Raw genomic sequence first — 9916 nt, forward strand, 5'->3', positions numbered from 1 at the left:
ACCTATTAATATACATCTGATATTTTATGGGTATAAATAATATATAAGTAATATTATAGGATCTCAAAATTTTGAGTTGAGCCCCTCAAAATTTTGAGGCCCGATACCATCGCACTTCCCGCACATGTGTGCAGGCCGGCTCTGCTAGAATTTACTTGAGTTCCAAAACAGACTTGTTACTTTATGTAAATACATATTATCTTGGCATTTTACATTCTTACTTGTCAAACTAGTGCACATGACATGCTTCACCTTAATCTTTCATTATCTTATTACTATTATTGTGTTGATGTCCACTCCTAGGATTCTACTCTGTAGTGTTCCTCAATTCACAAAACTAGTTCTCACAATCTTATCTTTCAAATTAACTTGTTAGAAGTTCACACTTCTAAGTACAATGTCTAGGTTTTGATTTCAGAGATGACGGAGATAGCCGGAGAACACGATGTGGTGGCAGCCATTATCAGAGGAAGAAGAATAAGGTGTAGGAAGCAGCTGTTGGGAAACGAAAGAGGGGAGAAACAAATCACGTATGTTGTGTTACAGGATGTGAGGGTAATTTTGACAAAATATAACTTTTCATACAAAATTACTATCTATAGTGCACTAACAAGTGCCTTAAGGACACAAGTTAGCTTTTCCCTTTTTTTATATTTATTAGACTGAAATCAATTTCCCCTATGTTCAAAATAAAATAAGTGGGACCAACACACATTTATTGCTCCTTATCATGTGCCTTAGATGCACAAGTTAACATTGCCCTTAAATTAAAAGACGTTATAAAAAACTATGTCGCCTTCACTGTCCAGCCATTCCATTTATTTGGCCTTCTTTATCATCCTCCTTGTCATTTGGTTGACTTACATCACTTGTATTTTATCGGGTTAGTTCGGTCACAAAATTTGCATACAACCGAACCAAAGCATAATCACTTTTGATTTTAAGCTGAACTGATCACATCACTTGCATTTTATCTGTGGGTTAGTTCGGTCACGATTTGCATAAAACCGAACCAAAGCAATCACTTTTTCATTAGTTCGATTTTTTTTCAAGTTAAAATCAAACCAAACCCACCAGTCACAACCCCTAATAGAATGTATTTTACCAATAATTACAATTAACATAAAAATTTGTAAGTTAAGAAATTTATAAATTTTAACAGTATCTAAGTTATAACATATTCTATTTGTAATGACCAGTGCAAAGAACATCAAATTTTCAAAGGACTCTGATTTGTTCGAATCAGAATAACCAACCTGTCACGGCATGGAATTTCTGATAACTAGTTAAGATGACCTTAGCCTTATTCAAGTATTCACAATGCACGAAAATAAAACTAAAACTTATCCACCGTACTGTTTTATTGGTTTATATACATAACAGACAGCACCTCCTAAATCCTAACACCACTTGTTTAAAAATAAATAAAAAATCCTAACACCACTCTTCCGTACTAATATTAGAAAGAAGCTTCAAGGCATGACACCCTTAAAAGCACTCAACAAACTGTACAGTAAAGCCTCCACGGGTAACCTAAACAGGACACTAATTGTCCCGCATTCTAAGCACAACCATCTTCGTAAGTTATACGAATAGTCCACACGAAATACTAGGATACTATTAACTATCTAGCCAATGCCTGGGACAGACAGACAAGAAATCTATCCAAAAGGCATATACATAGGTTGTACAAGCATGATGCAACCATCTACACTCTACAATTGTTTTTACCAAAACCTTTTGTCGTCGGCTCCTCTTTCTCCCACTATATGCATTCAGAAAATAAATTTGAAAGCCATCTTCAAGACAAACCACTGGTAACACCCTAAGCAGACAGAACAGCATTTTCGGATTTAACAGTCACGGATTTGCTGCTTGGATTAGCAAACTTTGCCTTCTCACCATCAGGATCATATGATGACAGTAGCCTCTTCTGCATTGATTAAATGTTTAGTGAACAGATCAGTCAGTAGGCTATGATGCAGTTATATTTTGAAAAGTAAAATGAAATCGATGATGGTAATGGTAATAGACTTTTGTCAAGCAGAATGGCAATGAGAATAGATCTTGCACTATGATAAGAAAACAATCATAACACGCAAACCCTCTCTCTCTTAGTGTGTTGTAAATTAATGTACTTTGGTTGCTTTAAAAGAATAAAGCAATTTTGTATAATCTCATATCTCGTCATATTATATAATTGATATATAATAAAAAATAGCAGAGTAAAAGATGACAGAGGCATCTAAGTTGATGCGTGCAGCAGCTACGTAGTCTGTTGGTAAAATCAAAATGCCAAGAGAAAAAACAGAACCTAGAGGAAATAAAACTTACATGATCCTCAAATTCAGGACTAGTTAAATTAATGGAGAGGTTTCTCATCAACAACAGTGCCTGCACAATAGGACCGTGTAAATTACTCAGGCAGACAAGAAATGAAATAACAAACATTAGATTCCCTTTCCAAACCATGGACCTGCACACGGCTAAAAGAAAAAATAATGGTATGGACGCAAAGAAAGGACTTTATATCAATTACCGTTTCAACATTTATGGGGTCCATCTGCTTTAGTCTGTGTAGGTGATTAGTTGAATTTGGATCAAATACACTGCCAATGAAGTTGTATACTTGTGCAAAATCTGGCATGACTGCACAGAGAAGGTGAAACAGTAGTAAGGAAAGAACCAATGAACCAATGAACCATGAATATCTAACAAAACAGATGCTTAACAATCACATCAGACAACTAGCATGCCAAAATATAAGAAAAATATTAATAGTAATAAACGTTACTAGTTATTCATACATAACATTATGCAACAATCATACAGTGATGTAAATGACTAAAATATACTGCTAAAGTATTAATGTTAGGAAAAATGACAAGAACTTGTTTATATGCACTGCTCACTCCAGCCAGTGAATTCATAATGGGAAACAACTCATAATCTTTATTTTATAAGGTCCAGGTGTGTTGTTTCATAATAGGAAACAACTCATAATCTCTATTTTGTAAGGTCCAGGTGTGTTGTATCAAACACTTCTCGCCCAGCCCTTCTCGTCACTTAAACAAAAACAACCAAACATCAAAATGCTAATGCATAGGTTGGATTTAGGGTCCTGGCCCACCTCATGGGATGAGAGTTGTCCTTCACTTATAATCACTACTTTGGCTATATTACTAATCAACACAGAATCTACAACACAACACACCCCTTCACGCCCAAACCCAAACATCTAGAGCATGAAGTTTGCAGGAGCAGAAATCTGTAGGTGATCAAACAACAGATCTAGAGTAGGCTCTAATTCCATCTTAGAATTTACCCAAAAACTTTATAAGCACTGCAGTCATATCTGTAGTCGGTGTGAAACTCTAACAGTAACATCAAAACCAACTCTGAACTATTTCGCTTTATGTGAGGCACTGCCTTGCAGAAGTTCATAATTTTACTTTTTCTCCTCCCCCCTCAGCAAAACAGTTGTAGCTTTTGGGTTTAAGTTCAGTGTGGTTCAAGGAACACCGTGACATTCCTTATGCATGTTTCCTAATATCTTCTTAAAAATAACTCATTCCAAAACTTGTAATCCAACATTGTTTTTGCTCCTTGATCATAGATACATTTAATTGAAATCCATATTATCATCAGCCTGTATTTTGGGCCATGGAGAAATCACCCTCATGTTCAGTTCAATTTGACTAATGACTGTACTTGCATAGATTTATGTTCAGAGCCTATCAGTATCATGTAAATCACAATAAAATGAAAAAATTAACATTGAAGTATGTACTTCAATATCCGCTTCCCCTCTCCCGGCCACCAACCCCTACTGTAGTGATATGAAACTGTTAAAATTGTTGTGCAAGATTGAGACTTCAAAGACGGTAATTTCTTTGGCCAAGCACGTATGGGGTTCAGCATGGGCATACTAGATTTCAATGAAATAAGCCTGGTCTAACTGATAAAAAACTTATGCACAAATTCCTTCTTATATTTGTTAATATCCTATTAAATGAAAAGATTCAATTTTCACTAGTTGACTCTAGTAGAAAACTTTCATAACTGCATAAATAAGACAAACAATTGGGCGATATCAAAACAAAATCATCTCAGAAACATCACTTTTTACAACAGAACTATGGTTTTCAGGATTTGATTGTATTTTAATTCGGCCAAATCTCAAGAAGCGCAACACTATAACAAACAACCATAGGAATAGGATTCAATATAAGATTTTTCATTATGCTATTGTGTTAATTTCAAGCAGAATCAAGTTCAAATTCGATATAAAGAAGCATTATAACCTTTAACTGGCTTGCCCACGTTGCCTTGATTGATCCCTTTACTACTTGGCCCAGCTGCACGAGCGCTCTCATTACTGCTGCTATAGCAACAATTAAGAGGAACAGCTTGTCCAGATCCAGTCCATCCCGTGTCATCTAACAAACAAAAACTTTCATAGTTAGCATAACTTCCCCAATTCCCAAATTCATCCTATAAAAAAGAAAGTGGTGTTCAGAACAAACAAAACCTGTAGCCACTTGTGGCACACTGGCTGGTGGTGCAGCATTATGATTCCAAGATGATAAAGGCAGACTAGTAACTGGTGTTCCAAGCACAGATGATGAATCTGTGCTATAAATGTATGCTGGGTCAACAAAAGCAGCTGAAGATTGCAATGGACCCATGACTTGGGATGCAGTAGGAGCTGATAAATATAAAATTAAAAACCAGTGTTATTCCACAATTCATACAACAGACTAAGGCCACTGGTAAATTAAATGTATTTGAATGTACTTACCGTTTTTGGGAGCTTTTTGAGGGTATGGGTGAGCAGCTTTTCTCTTTGGCCGAGGAGGAGGTACATGTTCACTTGTTCCACTCTTCTGAACTTTGAGAAAATACTTCTGTGCATGACTTCGTATCTACAAAAAAATAATTATACATAGAAGGGTGAAGAGAGAATTTGAGGAACATATAATGAATGTCAACAAATTCATTATAAGAAAATTCATAAAATAAACACTATAATCATTACATAATTAAAGATGCATTAATGAATTTATCTCCTTTCTTTTCTACTTAATTAACCATGCAACAAACATGAAAAATCACAGGTTTATGTTCTTAACCCATCATCAGTTTTTAGGTTTTTGAAGAAAAACATATGATGAATAAATTACAATTCATTATAATGCAAAAAAATCTAGACTTAGATATGTACTTATTGGTCTGTTTTCACGAAAATCGAACTGGAATGCTACTAAGGGAAGATATGAAAAAGAACATAATTCACAAATCCCTAAACAATGCTTTGGAAATCATCATATCACTGTTTCATTCAAGTATAATATACAGTAATGACACTGAATAAGTTTCACCAAATATATACTCCCTCCGTCCCAAAATAGATGACACAAATGCAATTAAGTAAAAGTCACAGTCTCTCTTTAATTATTACACTTTTCTCAAATTGTGTGAAATGGTCAAACAGGTCAGCTAACTAATATGAGATGGAGCCATGGAGGGAGTAGTATGGAATTCAAGAATTCAAGAATAATATGAAATACTGAATAAATTTCATTTTAAATATTTAAATGCTTTAAAAGAAACCAAAACCATCTATCGTCCAATAGTAACTTGTTCTTTGTTTCCCTTTGAATTTTATGATAATTACCTGGATAACTGTTTTCGAACCAACAAAGGCTTCAATCTTCTTCCAGTCACGATCGAATCTGAAATCAATCATCAGAAACACAGAAGAAAATGAGCAAAAATAAACCATTTAATCAGATACCACAATACATTGATTTTGAAAAGCAATCAACAGGGGTGGCCAAGGGGCTGCGGGATTCTTTATTATTTTTTAGGCTCAGATGATGTATTTACAAAACATGGTATAGCACTTAATAGATAACACAATCTACTACAACCTACGCTCACAAACGGTAGAATGATAATGCTATGGATTGCCTTGCCCTAAACACATCCTCGACCATTTTTTCTGATACTTTTCTCAACGTGATGGATTATGCAACCACAGAGTTTCTAAATAATCAAAAAACCTAATTGTTTCAATTATTAATCCTCAAAGAATCTGCAAGCTATAAAAAATATTAATGTAGATGAACTGAAATCCATTATTTAAAATTAGATAACAAAACAAACTCTTCGATATTAACAGGTGTTTCCTCACATCTCCATTCATGCATTCACATAACAATTTAATAGTCCATCTAACACGCATTCCATTAGAGAATCTGCCGGAGCAGCATTAAAACTTAGGTGTTAACTTCAAGCAGTGACACTTGTTTGATGATGTATCCTTAACAGATAAAGACTCAAAGAAGTTAGTATCATTATTGTTGTTGAACAGTCTAAAGCAAAAGACGTTGTAAATAAGGCTTTGCCTAAAATGAAACACCTCACTAAGTCTTTCACGGTGCAAAAATAAATTTTAGTATTCCTTATAATAACCCACTTGGGTTGGCTTAGTGGTGTTGGCTTTGGCTTTAAACGGGGCCCCCACAAGTGGACGGTGGGATTGGTCCCCTCGGATTAGTCGGTCCTTGGGACGGATACCGAGTTCTTAAAAAAAAAAATCCTTATAATAATATTGTGGTCTCTCTCTCTCTCATCTTTGTTCCTGTCACCCACGACGGCCATTCGTCACCCAATCTCTCTCTCTCTCTCTCGCTCTCTCTCTCTCTCATCTCTGTTCCTGTCACTCAGGATGGCCATTCGTCACCGCATTGTTACATTCCTCTCCACATACACCTTCATCTTATCAAACCCTAGTTGCGCTGAACGCTCATCCCCGCTATTAACCCATTGGAAAAAAATGAAAGATCTTTGACCAACCTTCCTCTGTATCAAATCTACAAGATTCGAACATAAATTAATGAATATATGTGCCTAATCTGCCCAATGCACCATATATGGTTTAAGTTTCAAACTATTTTTATTTTTTGTTTATTTTTTGTTTGGTAAACAAAACTATGGAAAAAAGGATTTTTTTCCCCTTCCGGTGTGGTTTTGGGTTCTTATTTTTTTAGAGTTCGTTTGATTTTTTTGCGCCCAAGTTCGTTTGATTTTTGAAAAAGATATATTTCTAGTTAGCTTATTTTTGAATGTGTAAACATGTTTTTTTTTTCTTTCAAATCCGTGGTTTTGAATAAAGAATGTTATTTTTTTAAGGAAAATAAAGAAAGGTTATCTCATGAAAGAATTGCCAGCATTACTCAGGCGTTGTGGGGGGAGAAGGATGACGTCATTTTTTTTGGCAATGTATAAAGAGAAAAATCTGGTAGAGTGGGTTCATGGTAGATCTAGTTAGACTTCAGATTTCAAAGGTGTAAAAAAGGCTGTGTATTGTGCACAACTTAAGTGACTTGTGCATGATAGCACTCGCCTGTAAATAAACCATAAACACGTGAGGCCATAAGCCCGTAACCTCAAAATAAAGGACAACTTAAATTTCTATAAACTATAATACTTACAATCCATCTTTCAAATCATTAACCTAATTCCCAGCCTACGGTAGTAGTTGGATTATGTATTCTCCCACATCCCACAGTAGTTTCTTTTCTCAAGACACTTACCTAAACTGTAACTATGAAGTATGGACACTCCTCAGATTAAGCATGTTCCGGTGTCCGACACGTGTCGACACCACCGACACCAATGATTGCATCAAACCATGTCATTTTCTCAAATTATTATCATCTTGTTGTGTCCGGTGTCCGTGCTTCATAGAACAAAAATCCCTAATCTTGTGAATAGAATACCAGTAATAACCAGACTATATCAAATATCATTTTTTGACAAAGTAGGATAAATTTTGGGAAAAACCCAATAAAGAAACCAATTTTGATCATCAAAAACCATTATTCTTCGCTAATACTTACAATCCATCTTTCAAATCATTAACTTAATCCATGGCCTACAGTAGTTGGATTAAGTATTCTCCCATATTGCACAATAGTTTCTTTTCTCAAGCCACTTACATAAACTAAAACTATAAAACACGGACACTCCTTAGGTTAGCCATAGCGACACGATTCAACAAAACACCAACACCTATAATTACATTAAATTTCTCAAATAATCATCGGTGTCAACGTGTCAGTGTCGTGTCAGGTATGTCTTTGCACGTGCTTCGTACAACTAAAATCCCAACTCTCGTGAATAGAATACCAGTGATAAATTAATAAGAAAATGATATCAAATATCATTTTTTGATAAAGTAGGGTGAAATTTTGGGAAACCCCCAATTAAAAAAAAACAATTTTGATCATAAAAAAATCATTATTCATAACTAGTTAGTACTTACCGAATTAAAATTCCTAATTCACAACCAATGAATCAACTCTAATCATCAAAAAAGCTCAACAACATCGAAATTCACAACAACTTAATCATTTTCCTCAAATAATAACAATCCAAAATCGATCCAGAAACTTACAATTGGAGAGCTTCTAGAAACTTCTCATGCTCCTGATCAGTCCAACTCTCTCTAGATTTAGTAATCGTGTATGGTTTTCGGATCTTCTTACTCGGATCCTCAGTAGCAGCGGCGCTAGTATGTGACGGCGGTGGCGGCGGAAGATTGTTGACGCCAGGAAGACCCATGTTTGAAGGATCGAAGAAATGGAAACCTTGTGCTGGATTAGGGTTCACTGATACCATTAATTCGAAAAGCGTAATTTCGAATTTTCGTGTGCGTGTTAGTGTTTTTTTCTGTTGCTGTTGTTAACCGTTCTTGTTGTACTCTGTTTGCTTCTGTTCGCAGTATTCGGGAAATTTATATGGATTCTAGAAGTTTTTAAATGACTGTTTTGACCTTGTCTCTTGTTTGCAGTCCCTGTGTGTACACGTAGTATGTCACCATAGTACCAATGAGTCAATGACGGTTGTTTTCTTTCCTCCTTCAATGATCGATAAGTGTTCTATCTTTCAATTCTTTAATCATTAATAACCATTTATTTCAAGCAAAGGAATAATCATTTATTTCAGAATCGATAGAATTATAAGTTATTACTCCGGACACAAATATAATAAAAAAAAACACTTTAAATTTTGGATATAAATATAAGCAAAAGTCAATTATTTTTAAACTAATTAATACTATTATTCCTAATATATCCTTATTTAATCATTTCTTTATGTGATATTCAAGACATAAATCACTTCTCAAAGGGTAATATAATAAACTTAACTCATGTTTTGCATTAAATCAAGAAAATTAACTACATTTAACTAAATTTCTTAAACACCGTGTAAACGATTATTTTTTCTTATATTTGTGTCCGGAGGGAGTACTACTTGACAAAAAAAAATGTACTCCCTCCGTCCCAAAATATAAGCATAAAGGGGTCAACAAAAGTGAATGTATCTGGACTAAATTTTAAACCAAATTCATCAATTTTCGTTAACAACTTTTTGCTTCTATTTTGGGATGGAATGAGTATTAATTTTATTTTACATTTTCTCGTTTACATTAAACTAGTATCCGGACCCGTGCCAAGCACGGGTTAAAAAGTGACTATAAAAATTAAGATTTTAATATTTCAAATTTTATAATTATCTAACACAAAAAATGATAAATTACACTAATATATATGTTTAATAAGTCACCAAATTTTTTTGTCTTTAAAAATCTGTGTAACAAATTTTGCTACTTCAAAAATTAAAATGCCAATAATTAAATAATGACTAAAATTTTGGAAAAAAAAAATAAGCCCAAAAAATCATTTTTTTTAATAAGGGATCTAAATTTTACTTTTATGAAAATATGAAGACCAATATACATTTAAATTTATTTTTATTACAAAAACAATTTAATACAATTCAAATTTGCTGCGCACATAAAATAAAGTAGAATAGTTACATTCGAATATCATCTTTTTATTTCTAA

General features: G+C 34.2%; 1 protein-coding gene across 1 annotated transcript; it reads right to left on the reverse strand.

Annotated features, from left to right (window-relative positions):
• Positions 1-1215: 1215 nt before the first annotated feature.
• LOC123884480 (protein REVEILLE 5-like) lies at positions 1216-8941 on the reverse strand. Its single transcript, XM_045933572.1, has 8 exons — positions 8465-8941; positions 5678-5735; positions 4802-4925; positions 4532-4708; positions 4305-4439; positions 2540-2649; positions 2335-2394; positions 1216-1933 (listed from the first exon to the last, which is right to left on the reverse strand). Exons 1-8 carry the CDS (start codon positions 8686-8688, stop codon positions 1826-1828), a joined length of 996 nt encoding a protein of 331 aa, XP_045789528.1. The 5' UTR covers positions 8689-8941; the 3' UTR covers positions 1216-1825.
• Between the last annotated feature and the right edge of the window lie 975 nt (positions 8942-9916).

The sequence above is a fragment of the Trifolium pratense genome, linkage group LG5 (assembly GCF_020283565.1).
Source record: "Trifolium pratense cultivar HEN17-A07 linkage group LG5, ARS_RC_1.1, whole genome shotgun sequence".
NCBI lineage: Eukaryota > Viridiplantae > Streptophyta > Magnoliopsida > Fabales > Fabaceae > Trifolium > Trifolium pratense.

Bases quoted from the DNA above. Each gene is read 5' to 3' on its own strand.
- LOC123884480 (XM_045933572.1), bottom strand. From the start codon at position 8,688: ATGGTATCAGTGAACCCTAATCCAGCACAAGGTTTCCATTTCTTCGAT. The intron at 4,709-4,801 runs GTAAGTACATTC...TATATTTATCAG, and splicing joins TCAAAAAGCTCCCAAAAACG to CTCCTACTGCATCCCAAGTC. The intron at 1,934-2,334 runs GTAAGTTTTATT...TAATCAATGCAG, and splicing joins GTCCTGAATTTGAGGATCAT to AAGAGGCTACTGTCATCATA.